The 21,028-nt window shown below is 38.2% G+C and overlaps 1 protein-coding gene across 2 annotated transcripts; it reads right to left on the bottom strand.

The window, feature by feature from the left end:
- Nucleotides 1-3,982: 3,982 nt before the first annotated feature.
- On the bottom strand, nucleotides 3,983-19,868 carry LOC109244960 (PH-interacting protein). Of its 2 annotated transcripts, none has more exons than XM_019412132.1 (25): nucleotides 19,577-19,868; nucleotides 19,249-19,340; nucleotides 15,289-15,646; nucleotides 14,674-14,828; nucleotides 14,039-14,275; nucleotides 13,452-13,561; nucleotides 13,300-13,377; nucleotides 13,113-13,219; nucleotides 12,017-12,111; nucleotides 11,822-11,937; nucleotides 11,612-11,715; nucleotides 11,444-11,521; nucleotides 11,210-11,288; nucleotides 10,925-11,093; nucleotides 10,451-10,521; nucleotides 9,650-9,730; nucleotides 9,474-9,544; nucleotides 9,136-9,232; nucleotides 8,998-9,057; nucleotides 7,791-7,845; nucleotides 7,311-7,711; nucleotides 5,471-7,228; nucleotides 4,800-5,372; nucleotides 4,671-4,729; nucleotides 3,983-4,483 (listed from the first exon to the last, which is right to left on the bottom strand). In XM_019412132.1, the coding sequence occupies exons 3-25, from the start codon at nucleotides 15,630-15,632 to the stop codon at nucleotides 4,288-4,290; spliced, it is 5,094 nt and encodes a 1,697-aa protein (XP_019267677.1). In that variant the 5' UTR covers nucleotides 15,633-15,646; nucleotides 19,249-19,340; nucleotides 19,577-19,868; the 3' UTR covers nucleotides 3,983-4,287. The 2 variants fall into 2 exon arrangements, with proteins under 2 accessions (XP_019267677.1, XP_019267678.1); XM_019412133.1 differs by having other exon boundaries at nucleotides 19,581-19,854.
- Between the last annotated feature and the right edge of the window lie 1,160 nt (nucleotides 19,869-21,028).

The following is a 21,028-nucleotide window of genomic DNA, read 5'->3' on the forward strand; positions in this document are numbered from 1 at the left end:
AGTCGAGTAGGCTACTTGGGAGACCGAGCGGGAGATCCGGATCAGCTATCCACACCTATTTGAGACTCCAAGTATGATTCTAGACTCGTTCGAGGACGAACGTTTGTTTAAGAAGGGGAGAATGTAACAACTTGGTCGGTCGTTTTGAGTATTATAGCCCTGACCCCCCCATTTATTGCTTATTCTATGTTCTTTTGTGGTTATGAGGCTTGTCGGGGTGGTTGGTTTGGTTCCGGGGATGTTTTGGAATGAATTGGGATACTTAGTCCCAAGGTTGGAAGCTTAAGTTGAAAGAGTTGACCGGATGTTGACTTATAAGTAAACGACTCCAGAATGGAGTTTTGATAGTTATGATAGCTTTGTATGGTGATTTTCGACTTAGGAGTTTGTCCGGATATCAATTTGGACGTCCGTAGGTGGTTTTGTCTTGAATTGGCAAAAGTTGAAAAGTTGAAGGTTTGGAGAGTTGAGAAGTTTGACCGAGAGTTGACTTTGTTGATACCGAGCTCGAATTTTGATTCCAGAAGTTGGAATAGATCTGTTGTGTCATTTATGACTTGTGTGCAAAATTGAGGTCAGTCATAGTTGATTTGATAGGTTTCGACATTGATTGTAGAAGTTAAAAATCCATTAGTTTCAATAGCCTTGAATTGGGGTGTGATTCGTGTTTTTGATGTTGTTGGATGTGATTTGAGGCTTCGACTAAGTTTTTATTGTGTTTACAGATGGGTTGGTATGTTTGGATGGGGTCATGGGGTTCTCGGGTGTGATTCGGATTGAAATAGGAATGAGAATTTGACCTGTGGAATTTCTGTTGTGATCAACTTTGGTGCAACCGCACCTGCGAGAAATGGGCCGCAGGTGCGGAGCCGCAGAAGCGGCCAAGGGGTCACAGAAGCGGCTCTGAGTGAAGATGGGGCTTTGCGCAGCTGCGAGGAGGATGTAGCACCTGCGAGCTCGCAGATGCGGGTATGTGGTCGCAGAAGCGGATTTGGACAGGGAGGCGGATGCCGCAAAAGCGGAGGGTACTCCGCAGGTGCGGTCCCGCAAAAGTAGACCGTTGACCGCAGGAGCGGGATTTGGACCGCAAAAGCGGCTTTTCGGGGAGTTAATGAAATATCATAGAAGCGAAGGATTTGTCCGAAAAAGTGGAGCCGCGGATGCGGCTGGTGAGCCGCAGAAGCAAAAATGCTGGACATAGATTTAAGAAGGGGGGTTAGAGTATTTTCTTCATTTTTAGACTTTGGGAGCTCGGATTGGGGTTGGAGGGGTTTTCACCTAGATTGAAGAGGTAAGTGATTTTTTATCACTTTTGTCCATGAATATTGAATACCCATTGATAATTTCACCTATTCATCATGATTCTAAGTTAGAATTTGGGGATTTTTGACTCATGTATTGGAGAGTAAGTTTTGGGGATTTGAGGGTTTATTTGGGGTCGAAATTGGATGATTTTGGTATGGTTGGACTCATTATTGAATGGGTGTTCGAATTTTATAAATTTTATCGGGTTCAGGGGCGTCGGCTCGGGGTTGACTTTTTGAATTTGGTTAAAAAAAACTTAGCTTTATCGTATGGGATCGATTTCTATAGCTTGTATTGATTATATTAAGTTTCTTGTGACTAGATTCGAGTCGTTCGGAGACCGATTCGCGAGGCAAGAGTTTGTTGGAGCATTGAGTTGCGCACTTCGAGGTAAATAATACTTCTAAATTTGGTACTGAGGGTATGATTCCCTTAAATACGTGTTGTATGGTTCGTATTGAGGTGACACATGCTAGGTCACGGGCGTATAGGCATGCACCGTGGTATTTATCACTCGATTAATTCTGTGGTACTGTGTTGTTATCTAGTCTTGTTCTATCCATGAAATTTCTTTGTTTTAGAGTAATAGAGCTGTGATTCATGCTAGAAATCATGTGTTAGGCTATGTGCTTATTTTGTTGGGACCCACTGAGGTCCTTTCTGCTGTTGAGTTATTTTCTTAAATTGCAATTATAAACTCAGTAATATTCATTCATTTGTATATCCTACCTCAGTCTCTATTAACATTTACTGTCACATCATGTTATTATCTTCGGGCTGAGTGGTATGAGATTATGAGACTGTGAAACTAGAAAGATTGATGACTGAGTTGGGGCCTGAGAGGCGGATTGTTATGGGATCGGGTTGCACGTCGCAGCAGACCTTATTAGTCATTTATGGGACCGGGTTGCACGCCGCAGCATGCCTTATTGGTCATTTATGGGATCGAGTTGCACGCCGCAGCAGGCCATGTTGGCTATATATTAGCGCTTGGGCAGGATTCACCCCTCCGGAGTCTGACATACCAGTATTGAGCGTAGGTACCATACATTGCTAAGTGATTGTGTGTGATGAGTGGGAGTTGAGACAGACAGATTGAGTACTCTGAGAGCGTGAGTACCTAGGAGTATCACTGTGACGCATTACATTTACATGCATAATTGACATATAGTCATAGAGATGTAACATTCCTCATGTTAGTTGTACTTGGCATATTTTATCAGTGTTGAACTGGAAAGCATGTCTACATTTCCGCACTGTGTACGAACTGATTATGAATGTTCTCTGAGTTTTTACTATCATTTCCCTGTTATATCTGTACTGTCATCTGGATTCAGACTGTATCTTCTTGAGCTCGCCACTGCTTTCAGCCCAAGGTTAGTCCTGTTATTTATTGAGTACATTGGGTCGGTTGTACTCATACTACACTTTGCACTTCGTGTGCAGATCCAGGTACATCTAGATACGGCGGTTGCTAGATTTGGTGCAGTATCTGCTCGGAGACTATTGAGGTAGCTGTTATAACGCCCACATACCTCGACTCTCCTTCCTTTCGATTTATTCGGTATTGTTCTATTTTTCAGACAGTTGTATTAGAGATTTAGACTGTGCTAACACTTAGTAGCTCATGTACTTGGTAAACCGGGAATTTGGGATTTTTTTGTTGTTGAGTTTCAGTTATTTTTTTATCAGTTATCTATGAGATTTTCCACTATTGAACCTGCCAAGCATGTCTTTAATTTTGAATGCATAGTTATTATGTAATTGTCGGCTGTGATAGGCGTCATCACGACAGGTAGAGAATTGGGTCGTGACAAATTTGGGTGCAAGGGAGAGTATATGATCTTAATGAGGTCAAATTCCTCTTCTGGGGCTTTCACTGCCCCATGCAAGGCAGTAGCACATCATTAATAAAGAAATATATATATTTTTAAACTCTCTAAGAAATAATAGTTGAAAAAACATATATTTTTCATATAGCACCCAAAGGTATGGCCTAATGATCAATAAAGTGGGCGAGAACAATGAGGTTTCAAGTTCATATCCCTGTGGAGACAAAAAACACTAGGTGATTCTTCCCAGCTATCCAAGCCTTGGTGGATAGAGTTACATGGTACCTGTTGCTAGTGGGAGGTGGCAAGTGCCCCAAGCGAATACAATTAATGTTGGCCGACTAGCCAATTTTTTATTTTTTCCATTAATAAATGATTTCATACATAGTTTAACCCTTGACTTTATAACCAATTTCCCTTACACACCCTTCCTTCACAGGAAATCTTTTATACACCCAACTTTTTTCAAAGTGTGTCTAATATATACCATTTTGTGTTTGACCACGATCAAGTTCACGGACTAATCATAACTTGACATGTGTCACAACACATAAAAAAATACTTGAAATGTTGCCGAAAACATCAAGAACATATTTAAAAAAAGCTCAGCTTGTTCTACCCAACAAATTTAAAAAATAGATAAATAAAGCTACATATACACATTTTTTTACCTCTTCACGCGCTCATTTTGTTTGAAAAATACGCACAAGCCATGTGGACAAAGTGGTGTATATTAGAGTTTGGAAAAGGTAAGGTGTGAAAAAAGCTTTCTGTGAAGGAGGTGTGTGTGAAAAGATCAGTGGATAAACTATGTATTAAGCCTTAATAAATAAGATAGCAAGGCGTCGTTCTGGGCTAAAGATATCTCCATTCAATGGGTATAAGCCACAGATTTTTGAGCTTCAATGATCTTCGATCAGTTAGAGTACAATCAGATGTTAAACTAGACATAATGAATTCCCCAGCATTCATCTAATCTCTATCAACCTCCCTACAAAGAATTTTCAGCCTATTCTCCTGACAAGGATTGGTATTCGAGAAAAGAAAAAGAATAAAAAAATTAGAAAGGGAAAAATATTATTTACAATAATGCAGGGGACAGGACTAAATTAATGGACAGTAAATTTCTACAAAATTGTGTTGGAAGTTACTACAAAGATGAGAGTGTCCGTCTGAACCACTCGGACAAACGTCTCACTTTCATTGTTAACTCAGCATTTCTTCCAAAATATGACTCCGCATTTGAGAGCATCACCTCAATGTCATGCTTCATTCCCTCCAGACTCCTATAGTAATTGTTCTCTAACCTAGCCCAAATGATTTCAAGTGACAAGGGAACAGGGAACCTGCAAATTATTAATACGGAACTTTACATTACGAGTATTCTGATAATAAACAACAACGACAACCCAATGTATTCCCATAAATGGGGTCTGGGAGTATTCTGATAATCAGAGATTCACAATACACACTGCCAAGTAACTCAACTAGTGAGAGCATGAAACTAATGTAAACGGAAAGCAACTAGTGTACCTGTTAATGAAGTTTGACTTCTGTGAAACTTGTCTCAATTTTTCAACCCCATAATAATCCTGCAAAAACGAACTATTGAGACATGTTCTGTCAATAATATGAGTTAGTACCACATGCAAAAATTGCTACCTGAGCTTTATTTCCAGATTGCTCCAGCTTAGTAAATGCACGCATCAGCTTCTCTCTAGTTTCATCATCTAAACGGGGTTGTTCCCATTGGGTATCAGCATCATATAGTTCCCAAGGACTATGCTGATGAGTTTCTGATGGATCACTCTTGTATCGGACAATATACCTTTCCCAGGGGCTGTCAGGATATTCATGAGATTTAGCTTGCACATTTAGAATCCTACCTTCCCACCAACTCCCGTCTTCATCACCTTCATTTTTCCACCAAACTTGGCATTTGTCCCGGGAAGTCCAGTTCCTTTCTATAGCAGCATCATATCTGCTTCTTTCAACAAGAAAATCAGGGAAACCAGTCACTTCAGGCAGTGTCAACTGAAATGATTTCCCCACCACACCAGATGCAGGATCTACAAATTTGAGCTTTATTTTAGCGCAGCTTTCTCCAGAACCTGGCCGTGTTGTGTACTCAAGGTTTTCAACCATACAAAATTCGACTGCTCTTATATTCTCTTTTATTGTTTTCCAGGGGCCTAAATCCCTCAAGTTATTCTGATTTATGTACTCCTCATGGCCCTGTACAAATTACCAAGTGCAGATTAAGGACCAGTTTCTGTTAGAGAAAAGTATTCTAGACACACAAATCTTGGACACTAATATAAATTCAATAATACCTGTCTTAAATACACAATTTCATCCCCTCGCTGAGGTATATACCGGGATCCCTCCTCATGAGCTACCAATGTTAACCATGAGCTTCTTGCCGCCTGATTTGATTTCCTTCTCTCTGGAGGACTAGGTTCACGGGCATAATAGCTGCCTCTCCGCGTTCGGGTAGATCGCAACCCAGCAGCAACAGCTGAATCAATTAACCGTTCTTCATACGAGCTTTCATCATCTCTATTACCTGAAGTCTTTTCCATTGATGTTCCCTCTGAACCGTCATGTGGCTGCACAAATCTGTCATTGCTGTGTGCAGGATTCAAATCGCAAGTTGCTGACCTTAATCTAATAGATCTAGCTCTTCGAACTCCCTCAACATTGGCCTCAGATCCCTCAGCTAAACTATGGCTCCCCACATTTGAAGTGGTAGCTTCCATATTCCCACTGAGACTTTCTCTACCACTTCTACCCCGACCAAATTTTGACCTTCTATAGACAGCTCGGAACATCATATCATGCGACCGCACATTCTGTGAGTCTTGCAATTCAGTCCCAGAAGTTCCACCAACATTGTCTGCATCTAGCCTCTTCTCACAGTCTCCATCATCTAGAGTTGGTAAATTTCTATCTTCTTCAGTGGGGGCTTCTGAACTTAATACCTTCTCAGTGTCCTGAGGTTCAGAAAAAGTATCACAAGCAGTGCACCCAGCATCCTCCAATGAAGTCTTCGCATCTGTCTTGCCACTGTTATCAATATGACTAGAAATAATCTTTGACCTAATACGCAACCTCATTGGGACAGGAGTAGCATTTTCTTTAAATGGATGATTACAGTCAGTTTCACCAAAAAGCTTAACATATTCTGCCTCCTGTATAGCATCCTGACAATGACTATCATTGCCATGAATGATACCATTGATTTCATTTCGGATCCCTGAACAAGAAGAAACTCTGTGGTGGTCCTTTTCAAGCATTGAGTGCCCATTAACAACATTTTCTTCCTGAATCGCCTCATTAAATGAGCTAGGTCCAGTCACAGAGCCTGATGGCAACAGTTCTCCCATTCTAGAACGTTTGGCTGAGCGTGATTTGACCCCTCCCCATCTGATGTTCCCATCTTTGCACCCTACCAAGAGGTCCAAGTGGTTTTCAGTTTTTGTTGGTTGATCAATTTCATTCTTTTCTATTATGTCACCACTAGCATCACTCAGGTTGTTATCCTGACAGCCAAAGTGGTTTTGACTGGCTTCAGCAGCTTCCTCAGGAGCCAAAGACGGACCAGCTAGACCAGGCTCGTAATTCTTAGGAGGTCCATATTTACTTGAATCACGATTTGGCAATTTTAGGACCAACCTTCTCCTAATTCCACCATTGAGATTAGGAAACGGCTGGAGCTTATTTGTCTCATCAGAGTGATCAACGCATATTTCTTTCCCCTTTGAATGCCCATGTTGTTCACTGTTTAAGGACACATCTGAATCTTCATTTCCATCGTTTGAGTCCTGAAGTGTGGATTCACTTTCTGATGAATCACCCTCTGAACCATATTCATCTTCTCCTTCAGTAGATGTTCCCGTAATTCTGGAAAACAAATGAAGGGCATTACGAGCAGCAGCTCTCTGGGGCCGCAAGGACTTCGATGAAGACTTCTTCTTTACTTTTCGACCATGTCTTGATTTCCTAGTGCGATTGATCCTATGCGAATTGTTATCACACTCGTCCAAGTTCTTCCTCTTTACACGCCTTCCAGAAGATGTCATAACTTCCACCTTAAGAAAGAAGCAAAATGATTATCAAGCACTGTACATAAAAAAAGAGAATGCTAAAACAAAATATGGGAAAGCCTTTTACTTCTGCTTTCTGTTTCTTCCTTCTTGATCTACGGAGCGCATCTTTTTGGTCGCCTTCAGCCTCACTGTCTTCATCAGTGAATTCTGGATTTGCAGAGGCGTCGGAACAGAAACTCCCTTGCTCTTTTCCAGAAGAAAGCTCTTCAGTTACATTATACTCTGAATCTGATTCATCACTTTGTATCTCAATTTCTGGTTCCCAATCCATTGCATCCACAAATCCTGGAAGTGGCTCCATTAACATCTCCAAGTCTACGATGGGAAAAGTTTGGTACTGCTGGTCCATGTTGAAATCAGTCCCAATGGAAAATCGGAATGACGAGGGTCTCCATTCGATTCCAAGAGCTCCTAAACGTCTTTGTTGGTACATGCTCTGGTATGGCTCTGGATAGGGAATCATGCCTGCCATCATATCATACATAAGACATTTGGGGAAAAAGAATGAATGAAGATATGATATTGTTTAAGCAAAAACACCAACCTGCATCACAAAGGAGATCTTGCATGTTCCTCCTGTACGGAGCAAGTTGCGTTTCCTGTAAAATTTATCAATTAAGCAAAAGCATAAACAAAAGCTGTCTTTCAAATTCGTAGAAGTTGGTGTAACCGGTCCAACAGAGAGAGAAAAGAGACTTCCAGTTTGAGAAATAAAGTTTAAAAACTTAAAAGAGGCATTGTTTCAGCAAGAAAGCAGTGGTTTACAGGCACATCTATTATGTCCATACAGCTTGACGAAAAACAATTTATAATAACCATTATGCACCCAAAACTTAATAGATTAGAGGCTCTTTCATCACAGAGAAGCATGATATGTGCAGGAAAAACCACTCCAGAGTAATGAAGAACACCCCAGAATTGAAGACCATGAGAAGCAGGCACCTCATACATATGGAGCAAACTGATGAACTGGCATATCAAATACATCTCTATGTACCAGATCAAGAAAACAAGTATCTTATGAAGCACGAACCATGCAAGCCACTGCAGCACTGCTAATAACCATCCATGGATAGTTATACCAATAATTTTCAATTTCAAATTTATACCATTGATAGACTGCAACAAAAAGATTGAATAATTTCAAATCTCTATTCCCAATCAATATTTGACTAGGATGAGTTAATGCTTGCATCATATTTTCTTGTTTTCTTTCCGTCTTCCTGAGCCGAGGGTCTATGGGAAACAGCCTCTCTGCCCCATCGGGGTAGGGGTAAGGTCTGCGTACACACTACTCTCCCCAGACCCCACTTTGTGGGATTTTACTGGGTCGTTGTTGTTGTTGTTGTTGTTGTTGATGATGATGAGTTAATGTTTGAATTTACTAAAAAGTTCACTTTAGATTGTTTTGAATTGAAAGGTGCTCCATCAACAGTGATACCAATAATTAACAATGTCAAATTTGAACTATTATAGAGGATAATGAAAGATTGAATATTTTCAAATTTCAATTCTAAATCAATATCAATGAGGATAATTTCAAATTTCAATTCTAAATCAATATCAATGAGGATAAGCTAGCGTTTAAATTCACTAAATGTTCACCTCAAAATGTTTTGAATTAAAAAGTGCAGCCCTGAACCTATCCAGCACCTAATCTCAAACATCCTTTCTTAACTTGTTTCTTGAATAGACAGCACATGAGTACAAAGACAAAACAGTGTTTAGACAAGAATTGATGGATCACCAACCTGGTCAAGGACATTTCCATGTGTATCCTGAACAAGAGGGCGATAATCTCCAAGAAAAAACTGTTTAAGACATGCAGCAGAAATCATTTACTATATCCGGGACGATCCAACCAAAACACATGTGGAACTCCAACAAACCTGGTCATACTTAGCATCCTTCTGGGATTCTCCTTGCCCTGTATTCAATATGTACAATTGGCCGACATCATCTGAAAGTATTATTGACGTCCCATCCCTGTAATATAGAAAAGAACATACATCAAAGCTAACAACTTGTCCATGACTGATTCAAAACTTTTGTGCACGCAATATCAAATTGAGTGTAATAAATCTGCATCTCTTCTTCCAAGTAAAACAGCTGTACAGTGTACATCCCATGTTTTTGACTCACATAACCTGTGGTTGAGTCTCTTGAGGTTGAAGTAACATTAAATGTACAGAGAAAAGATGTAAGAAGAACAAGATCATTGACTTACGGAGAAAACTTCCCATCAACTAGCTTGAATCGTCCAATTTCATATGTCCGAATAGGTGCACCTTCCCATATCTAAAAATTGAACGATTTTGTGGAGTTTTGGTACTAAACTCGACACATATGTACAAAAAAATTTAGAATGAGTAAATAAAACAAAACAAGGAGAAGTAGACTCACATCCCAGACAATTGTTTTCCCATCATACCCAGCGCTCATTGCTATTCTAGGATTAAAAGGATGAACATCAAGAACATAAGTCTGCAATCACCAAATGCACACAATGAGACACAGTCCAAACAAAAAAAAGTAAATGCAATCAATTGTAATCAGTTCCTACTTAAGTTTAATTTCATGTTCAAGGAGCTAAAATATACTACATAAAAGGAGAAAGTGAGCCTTTGATCCAGTTTATTACAATCGGGCAAGTCTTGCTCACAATCTCTAAAGTCTTGTCATTTAGAGACAGCCTATGATAATCGGATAGGTCACCAGACACCGGTGGAGATCTGCAAGTTGGATGCATCATCACCTACACCTAAATCTTAGTATTCAGCTATACACATAGGAGTATGGTTATGGGTGTTAAGAGACAGCCTTTAAATGTATTTTACAATATATACAAGTATAAATTTTGTCAATTAATTGAAGTTGTTAAATTAAAGGTAGCATAATTAATTTTTTTGTAACACTTAGTACTATTTTATTCATAAGTAATCTCGTATAATAGCAAAGCGTTCTAGTAATTATGTGCATATATTTATATATATGACATAAACCCAAAATAAAACCAAATACCCAATCAACATATATACTTCTTCGCAATAGGTGTAGTCAAAAGCACCCAAATTAGGCTGACCAACTCCAGTGCGGATCCCACGCCCCACCCAAATCGTGTCTGACAAAGATTTTGAAGGATCTGAGCAACATAGATGACAGCAATCATGACAAAACATTACAAAATTCCAGGAGATAACTTACAGATTCAGTATGACCCGTCAAAGAATGCACTAAGCTACCATCAACAGCATTCCACACGCATATTCTGCAATCTGCAAATAAAGCAGTTCCATAAGAGCTACTTAAGGTCAAAAACAAGGTTCTATAGGTGGAATGTAAAAGCCAAAAAAAAAGAAAGAAAAAAAAGAGAGAGAAAGCTAGAACTCAAGCCTCTTGGATGAGAACAAGCTGAAGTTGAATTATCAGAACTATTTTACAAGGAACAGGACCAAGAAGTCTCATAAACAAAAAGGAACAGGACCAAGAAGCAACGTAAAGAATACCATTGAAGGGTGAAAATCTACAAATGTAACCAATAAAGAAATCTGGGAAAAGAAATGAAAACAGTGACCAAGAGTTGCAATTTCAAAAAGCAGCCCCTGCCCAAAGAATTGTAATTTTGTCAGCTAATTTAGATGCTTTCCACACTGAGAAAAATGTATAAATACAACATACCCATGATAGCGGCAAGAACAAATCGATTATCCAAGCTCCAGACGATCATATTAACACCACGTGGAGTTGGAAGAATTCTTTGACGCGGACCTCCTCGAGGAGGTTGAGGTGGCATTGGTGGTGGTGGAACTTTCAAATGGTAAGCTTTCTGCCAACGTCCACCCTTTCCCTTAAAAAATGAGTATATGGTATAAGAAAGATGAAGTGATATGAGAACAGGACAAGATATTGCTTCAAGCTTAACCAAGAAAACAAAGGTCGAATGGGGATTTAAAGAGAACTCACATGAGATCTACGAGATCTTGGGATCCAAATGATTGCACTGCCATCACGGGAACAAGTAACAATGTTGTCATGATTAAACCTGAAACACGAAAACTTCGGTTGTCAAACTTCTTTAACAAATATCACAAGCAACATCTATGACAACAGAATTCACAGTATCTAGCTGACATGTAGAGAGAAGAATCATTGTTGTTCTCCATTTTCTCTTATTTTCCTGAGAACATTCCAACATACCATGAGTTTTTAAACTTTGGGACAGAGTCTTCTTTTGATGCATCGGAGGGAGAAAATCTGGATGCCACAGCGCAGCCACTGCACTCAAAAGAGAAGATCATGAATCACAAGGAATGCAAATACACTTGAATGAATGAACACATGAAACCTTTTCCTGGGACTATCAACCTGAATTGCACATAATTTACATCATTTTCATGACCAGATAAAATCTCTATCTCATGATTAGGCTGCTCAGAGTCATCCGAGTTGGATTTACAAGCATTCCAGACCTACAAGTAAATAAGATTCTTGTAAGCAGCAACACATCAGTGTCAGAACTACAACCACGGGGTAAGTACAGTGAAATACAAGTCAGACAAAGTAATCCAGGCTTACCCTCGCACAGGTGTCTGAGCTTCCAGTTACAAAGAATGTTCCACTAGCATTAAATGCACAACAGAAGATCTGATGGCTTTGCAAAACAGTGCTTGATGATGGACCAGCGTTCTTCCCTACAACCATTGAGGCAAATGTAAATAACCTTCCATATTATTGATGTCAGAATGCTGGAAGATAAATATTGCGACTTACCAGCAACTGTTTCAGGGGGTTTTGGTATGTACAAGCGTGGAGTAAACTGGGAATATCTAGAATCCCAAATCCGACATGTTCCATCATCAGATGACCTGCGGTTATGGTAGCAATGTTGCACATATAGTGGTCAAGGAGTGACAATACAGAGCATGCAAAGAGATAAAATATCCCTATAAGTAGTAAGTTTATTTTGTTATTTCTTTTGGGTAGGTTCTCTAATTTTTGGTATGCCGCTTGTATAAGGGAGTTTTTTCCTCCCATAGTTAATAAAAGAAGTTTACCTTAAAACATGTCTCATGAGCAATTAAAGCATGATACAAAAAATCAAGTTATTTCAAGGAACAAGACTCATTTATGTTGAATTCGTAAATATATTCATAATTCAAAATAACACTCTACACCGAAAGACTGATAGTGTTCTTGGGCCATAATACAGATGCGGATGGGGTTGAAATAGTTAACAACTTCACGGAACAAGATCTACTGAGGAGGAAGGTAAAGGAAGAGATTAACCATTTGAAGGCAAACTGCCAAGACTTAGTTAGCTTTGAGAGCAGATAATTTGGAAAACACAATCCAGATGATCTGGCGTCAGACCTCGAATGAGCTTTTGTGAATTACACAAACATTTGCAAGCTTAAGTCTATGTCAGGCTATTGACCAGGTGAACAGTTACTTTTCGCAATAATTAACATCAACTAAGCCTCAATCTCAAATTAGTTAGGGTTGGCTATATGAATCGTCTTATTCCACCCTATTCTGGGAGGTTACAATTTTGTTTGAACAAAATCACACTTGGAAAGGATTTGGGAAAAGTAGTGTGACCAGGTGTCAATGGACAGATTTCTCTAGACCCTTTCCCTCTATTAGATTGCAGAAAAATAACACAGAAGCTTTGCAGAAGTTGGAGCTACTTTCTTTAACTGGAAGTAAGGCACAATGGGTGCTGCCTTTGGATATTCAACCTCATGTAAAGAACTGCTTAGAGATGGAGATATCCTCTTGCCATGATAAGATTTGTATTGAACTTTTCATAGACACAAGATATGAATCAGAGATCAAGAAAGTTGTATAGACAATAAAATGGCCTTACGATAAGAGCTGATAAATAGAACTAGGTCTTGGATTAAATGCTATTGCCGTAACAGCTCCGGTATGACCGCGCAACACCGAAATTGGCAGCCCGTCAGCCAAGCGCCACTGTTATAACGAAAAAAGAACACTCCGATGACCACTCAGAAATATATAGGAACTCATGTAAATATAAAAGAGTATCTTACAACTCTGATGATGCAATCATTTGAAGCAGATGCTACTAAAGTGTTGTTGGAGTTAACAGCTAGGTCAGTGATATCACCCTGAAAGCAAAACAAGTGAACTCAAAAGACAGAAGATCGGGGGATGAATCAAGATAACTATAGCAACAGCTTACTTCATGCCCACGGCAGCTGGCCAAGCAATATGCTGTTTCCATTGACCAAATCTTTACAAGTCGGTCATCTGAGCCAGTAACAACATATCTCCCAGAGCGATCAAATATTGCTGCAGTCAACATTCCTCTTAATCATTCAATTGAATCATTGAATAAGATAATAGAGCCCCTCACTAAACGAGGTTCATTAACTAAATTACTCAATGAGTCAGGCCAAAATAAGAAGCAAATATAAACCTGCCTTGACCTGATGAAAATTGAAAACATTCACAACAGTACATAACAGCAAAAGCAGAATCATAATAATCAATACAAAGCTACTTTATGATTACCCCATGTCAAAATCCACACCCACACCATGTAGGAAAATTCGCAAACAGTATAGCTAAAATGGGACCACTACTTCCTTCTGCTTTGGGGTATAGCATTCTATTCTTGTACAAAAGATCAGGTGATAACTATACACACGAAGTTATGAAGGTATATAACTCATTCTCAGCGCACTCAGCCACTCTTAGAAAAGTGGTTATCGTTCAGTCCCCAGAAGTGATAACATAAGAATAAGACATGCAAGCCAAAGACATTACCACAATAAACTGCATTGCGATGTCCTCGAACTTTTTTAAAATTTTGCATCTTCTGCACCATAGTGGATGGCTTTGCAATGGCATAACATGCCGCACGAATAGATGGTGCACGGTGGTGTTTGGAAAATCCACCACCAATTTCTCTCAAACCTAGTCCACGCACCTGATCTACTAGCATGTGAGGCCACCGCAAGTGACCTGGAGGCTTAACTTCATTATTTGTCTGATCTTGATCACCTGAGAGAGGGGAAGAGAGTTTAAGGGCAATGAAGAGCTAACTGAGGAAGATGAAAGTAAAACCCTGTGATTTATCAAGTGGTGCATAATGATTCCACTTGTCAAGGATATAAAACTACGCCCCCTCCATTTGCCAGTTTTGGCACCTAAAAAAACTAGGCAGAATTCTACTAATAATATTACTCTATAGGCTTCTGCATAATTCAGAAACAAATATTGAAGTTTGATGTGAAGCATTCCCCAAGAACTAACTTTAAATCATTGTTTCCTTCAACATATTTTAATTTATTGTGACACAGACGGAATCGTAAAATGTACCACATCGAAATTCGCTGTGCATGAAGAACTGACAAAAATTGAAGTTACTACATTAAAAGTAGTGAAACTAGAAGACGTACTGCTGAGAAGTGAAAAGGAACCAGTTCCCAGCAGAGTTGGAACAGCTGCTGCATTAACTGTATTGCCACCAACCATACCCTGAGGGGAAGCTCTCACACTTAACAATAATTGCTTTAGAAGCTTCACCAAGTGATCCTTTCCCACGTGAGAGTACCTAGACACATCATACACGTTATAACTCAAGGAAAGAATGAGAAGGTGATCCCAGCCTCTTTCATTTTCTCAACAGAGGAGGACGAGGAAAATATCATAAGGACTGGAGATATTAACTGGCCAAACAAAAGCTACATGTTCCGAGTAGCATAATAAACCAGATATTTTTTTGTATCTGCAATTTGTACAAATGACTTCATTCTTGAATCAAAGCAACTGAATGATCTCTGTTCTTCACAAGCATTTTGATGTTTATAAAATATAGTAACAGATAAAGGCCTATAACAGAGAGTAACATCTTTTAATCTGACAGCATTTCATAAACTGTACGCTGATGCTATTCAGAAAATATGATACAAACATGGAAATATAAAAGAAACATTACATGATAGATATTGGTTAAAAGGGAATTGATAAGCCATATGTCATTGACAATTGATGAATAAGGCAGTAAAAGTTACCTTTCCACCAATCTATTGTAGCTTAATGGGAAAGACATGCCATCATCATTTTCGTCACCACTTGGTGCCCCACTCCTTGAATACCAAGCATGGTATCTACGGGGTAAAAGTTGATGCTCCAGAAGTTCATTCCAGAATTGCCCATAAGTTCTGTGACATGGTCCAGCTGATAGGAAATGCATAATCAAGAAATAGACCTCACCCATGTCGATGTCCACATCAGCCTCCGTTGATCTTTGTGGATCAGATGGTTGAGAATTTTGATTTGCCTTTCCAGATAAGTTCAATGACTTCATACTTCCAGATGGTGCATCAGAAGGGGGAATATACTTCCGAAAAGACATCTATCCGATATAACCTAATATATATCCAATACATTCATTAAATCCTTATAAAACATGATGTCAGGAAAATGAAGAACAAAACAAATAAAAGAAAGAATTTCTGAATTGTCACTTCGCTTTGTAACTTGCCGCAGAGCCTTGGGTTAAAATTGCAAATTCTTGCACATCCTTGAGAAAAGCCTCAATTACGAAAAATAATTGAAGAAAGGAACAAAGAATTGATCCCGTGATTAACACACAGCAGTAATTGAATTGCCATCCCAGGGACCAGTTCAAAAACCTCTTCTTTCGACGACAGTTACAAAGCTCAACAAATCTGGACCATGTTGCCTCTTTACCCACAGCAAGAATCTAATTCGAGTCTATGCATAATACAATAGAGGCACCGTAGAGCTAAGGGATAGTGAGTTTGGACTAAAATTCTGGAACCCTTTTTTTCTTGTTTGATAAATGTAAAATTCTGGAACCCTTTATATATTGTTACACTCAAGTTGGACTTTACTGTGGGGAAGATGCCTATAATCTGATATACTATCCACATGGACGGCGTCTGAGGAACCTGGGATTCCTTGGACGCATGAGCATCATTTCTGAGAATAAGTATATGAGTAAGAACACTGAAGAAGGGAGCTGAGGAAAATATTTTAATATCAACTGCGGTGTACTTTTGTTCCACGGTAAATTTAATCTTGCTCTAGATAGATGGGAAAATTTAAAAGATTTCAGCATTTGTAGTCCAAATCTAGAGCTCAAAGACAAATTTTTGAGATCGAAGTCTAGATACATTGAAGTCCAGTGGAACCCTTAAATACAGTTAAAATGACAAGCCTGATCCACTACTGTCAAATGAAAGAGAGCTTGGGCACTCAATGGTTGCTCTTAACTTTTGGCTTGACTGGTTAATTGGCCGCTATCTTTTTGGCCAACTCTAAACAATCAATCAATCAAGTATCCTCAAGCATAAACTACTATCGGCATCAGCTGTATGAATCGTCTGTTCGACTGTTCCTGTTGATGTATTCGGGTCCACTTCATTCTAATACTGAATAGCTAGTGTTCAAAGGCGTATTAGGAGTTCTCTAGATCTCACATTTATCCTTACACGGATACGAGTCTCTAACTAGACTAAAAAGTTTCTGACATACAGTGGACTAACGTAAGTGAACGACAACATCTAATCCTTAGTTCATAATAGTTGGTAATGGCTATATGGATCTTCTACTTCCATCAAAAAGTCCTATCTAGGTTCAAATTGATTTTGTGAGATTGTAGGTCTTGTGCGACAACTTCCATCCCAGTGTTTTAGGTCTACCAGACACTCTTTTTTATCACTTGGTAGACCTAACACACATTTTTATCATCTTTAACCACTACATCTTCGTACCTACAGACTGGTGTTTGGAGACATCGTTTGTACCTATGGCCAAACCATCTCGGGTGACTTTCTCCCATTTTATCTTCCATGGGTGCTACTTACACCTTCTGTCATATGGGATTATTTCTAATTTTATTCAATCATGTATGACTGTGCGTCCATCTTAACATTAGTATTTTTACAACATTTATACTTATGAATATATTGGACTGACCAATTTACAGACCCAACATTCACTGCCGCATAAATAATATTATTGGTTTTCACAAATTTTATGGAATTTACCTTTCAATTTGTCAGGTATCTTTTGCAAAGCGCTCCTCCACTTTAGCTATCATATTTACTTCTATGCATTCATCTTCACATATTTTATCATTCATCTAAATGATTGAATCCTAGATACTCCCTCCGTCCCAACTTATATGGCATCATTTGACTGGGTACGGAGTTTAAGAAAGAAAAGAAAACTTTTGAAACTCGTGGTCTAAAACAAGCCTTAGACATTTGTATGGCTATAAATCATCTTATTATGGGTAAAATAAGATTTGTAAAATTATGTTGTTTCTAAATGTAGAAAGATGACATTCTTTTTGGGACAAAGAAAGTTTGCCACATATAACAACAAATCCAGTATAATCTCACAAGTATGGTTTGGGGAGGGTAGCGTGTACAAACCTTACCCCTACCTTGGGACAAAGGGAGTATCTAAATTGTCTATTAGGCACCATCATTCTATCTAATCTGAACTTCACCTTCATTCTTATCATGAAAGCTAAACTTGCGATGTATATAGTCTCTAATGTAAATCTACAAGGCATATACCATATTGGTTCTTTATTACCTATTGTATTGGCCCTAAGCATGTATTTTATCACCATTTCCCCATTTTTGAATAATTGGAAGAAAGGTGCTTAGTTGGATGGACTAAGGAATGTATTAATAAATGAAAACGCCAGAGGTAAGTTCTCAAGGCTCATTTGGGTTGAAAACTGAAATTGAGCGAAGAGGTGACAAATTTTGGCCAATTTTTGCAATGGATAAAGGTGCTTAGGACCTATTTTACGCAAATCCTTCACTTGCCTTGACTTACCCTTGTTGAATGGGGGTGATAAGTGAATGGATACTTTGTTCTAATCGTTCAAAATACTCTAAATTAGCAAAGAACTTGACGTAGCCGTACCGATTCTTGCACAAACTTGTATTCAGTATGTACTCACAAAAGAATCTGTGTAACATAGCTTAGAAGAGACCAAGGATCACATTTATAAACTAAAGCAAAAGAGGTAAGTTGTGAGGCTTCATTTCGGATGAAGAAAAGAAAAAGAACGGAAAGGTGGAAAACAACTATATACGCCAAAAGGAATTATTCACTACTGACTGGATAAGGATGAACAAGGCATAAATAAATTCTTGAAGATTTTGTAATTCTACTAAGAGTGTTTTAAATAAACTATTTTAATCATAAGTTACAACACTAGATGTTAGAGTCATTCTATCAATACTAGCCTTTCTTCAACCTGTTCTTCTTGTTCTTCATGGAAGGATGTTTTAGGAGTACCACCTCCATCTCAGAAAAGCAAACAATGCCTTATTTCATTGCTAAATTTAGTTTTCCCAATTAATCAACCGTGCCTCAATCCCAAAGTCTGGGTCGACTACATGACTCCTATTTATCCATTCTTTTTTTCAGGCCCATCTCAATACTAAATAATACTACAGCAACAAGATTGTGATATTTTTCCACTTCCCTAAGATGGAGACATAGTAATACCATTCCACATAAACAGAAAATCAAAATAATAATAATAAAAGTTATAGTAATTAACTAATTCATAAGAAGTCTAAATCCAGTCAGCCTAGCAGAATAGCACTAGGCACCCTTCCCTTTTTTTTGATAACCGTGGTAAGTGGGCCAGCTTCCGCGGCTGGACTATTTCCAAGGGGTACTTGCTACCTCCACAAGGTACCGAGTAACTCTGTAACTTTGTCCACTAAAGCTTGGACATATGGGATATTAGGCACCCGTACCCTTTTCCAACTTATCTTCATGAAACCCTAATATTCCAATACTGGAACCAAAATAACCTCATTCAATGACACAAGTGATCTGACGTATCTTTTGTTCCAACAATATCGATCTTAGCACAACATACATACATACATACATACAAGAAACAAAAAGGAGTACATAATTTACCCAATCACTAAAAAAAACAAAACCAAATAGCAAAAAGATTGCACCTTTTTTATTCTGAGTAAGTTAACCAGATGGGCAATCACCAGAAAGTAGAAACTCGGCCACAAGTGAGCGACCATAACCCATAAGCATTCCACTGTAGCATTGAAACAAACCAAAAAATTAAGTTATTTACACTTCAGACCCCATTAAAGTACAAAAATAAACCAATTCAATTGCAAGAAATAGCCCAATTTGAGATCTAATAATAACCCGCATGCAAAAAGAAAGGGAAAAAAAGGAGTCCCAATTTTGAGTACTCTCAAACAAGAACAAAGAACCTCTTTCTATTTTTTCCTACATTATTTCCCAAATTGGAAACTAAATTCTCACCTACAGTATAGTTCTTTGAAACGACGGCGTTTTGTTTCTTGAGTGGAATTTCAGCAAAAAGAAAAATGGAGATCGAAGGAAAAACGAGTTCTTTAAAGTTTCTTGAAAAATTTAATAAAAGACAATATTGAGGCGAAGGGAACAAGAAAAGACACAAAAGGAAGAGGATTTTAGATATAGAGGAGGGAGCTCTGAGATTTTATGTGTTGAAGCTCTGTGTAGTGTGTCTTGGTTTTTGTAGGAAAGAGAAGAGAACAAGAAAAGATGTATGAAGAACAGAGTAAGAGGGGACAAAAGAGGGTTGAGTTAGCATTTTATATCTTTATGCCTTTCTTTAAAATAAAACAAAAGGAAACTATTTTTTATAATTATAATTATGTGAAAAAATTTAGTATAATTGTAATATACTTCCTTAATCACAGGTCTAAGTCCGATATTCAAATTTATGATACCTTTTATAATGGACTATATGACCTAATACGAATTAGTCGAGACTCAAATATTGAAACATGGGCTGGTATATATATATATATATATATAGTGCAGTAAAACAATTAAATTGTACATTGCTTTAATTTTTTATTATTGAATATAGTGTTCTTTTCTTTAACTTTTCATTTGCCTTCCTTTTTCATCTTTTTGGTGGTTGAAATATAACGGTTTTTGCAGTTGACAAGAGTGGGTTAGAGTTTCCTTCTCTTTTTTTTCTTCTGCTGAGGGGTTAATTGGTTATGAAAAAGTGAGCTTCTATTCTTCCAATGTTGTTTAGAAGCTGTAAGGTAGTACATTGGACATTGATTCTGTGGGTCAGCTAGCGTGAGACTTTTTTTGTTGTACTTTCCTTTTTTAGATTTATTGAAGTGATGGCAACTCTCAACAAATTCACTCCCCAAAAGAATTTTAGTGATTTATTGTTATTTTCTAGTGTTGATGAAAAACATACTACTATCGAACAGTGTGGTTACTTAGGAAACTTTTGCATCTCTTACTTGCACGAACAGTTTTCAATATAATATATATTATATATGTACTAGTCTTATATTACGCAAGTTGCGCGTGTAATCACATCTCAATAAATATATAATTTTAAGAAACAAGTCTTAGAATAGATGTATTGCGCGTGTACCCAATCTCAATGAGTACAAAGTTTTAAAAAATCACATAAAATATTAATGTTCGGCCAAAAGTATGTATTTTTGTATATGAATCGCCTCACATTTTTCTCTATTCTTTATTGTTCTAATGTGTAATTGCAATGAGGTGAGCTAATATTTTGATTTTTTTATGTGTTGGAGTCAATTGGAAGTGATATTGAAGGTTTGCATGCAAACTAAAGTAAAAACGGAAGAATTTGGAAGAAGTACAAGTTTGGTGCACAGGTTCGCGCCATGCACCAACCAAAACGCCGTTGACAGCAGGCTAAAAAGTTCACTGTCCAGCTTCCCGCCAGGC

This window comes from Nicotiana attenuata, unplaced genomic scaffold (genome assembly GCF_001879085.1).
Source record: "Nicotiana attenuata strain UT unplaced genomic scaffold, NIATTr2, whole genome shotgun sequence".
Classification (NCBI taxonomy): Eukaryota; Viridiplantae; Streptophyta; class Magnoliopsida; order Solanales; family Solanaceae; genus Nicotiana; species Nicotiana attenuata.

Bases quoted from the DNA above. Each gene is read 5' to 3' on its own strand.
- LOC109244960 (XM_019412132.1), bottom strand. From the start codon at position 15,632: ATGTCTTTTCGGAAGTATATTCCCCCTTCTGATGCACCATCTGGAAGT. The intron at 13,562-14,038 runs GTAATGTCTTTG...TGTTGACTGCAG, and splicing joins TCGCAATGCAGTTTATTGTG to CAATATTTGATCGCTCTGGG. The intron at 9,731-10,450 runs GTAAGTTATCTC...TGGTGATTGCAG, and splicing joins TGACGGGTCATACTGAATCT to ACTTATGTTCTTGATGTTCA.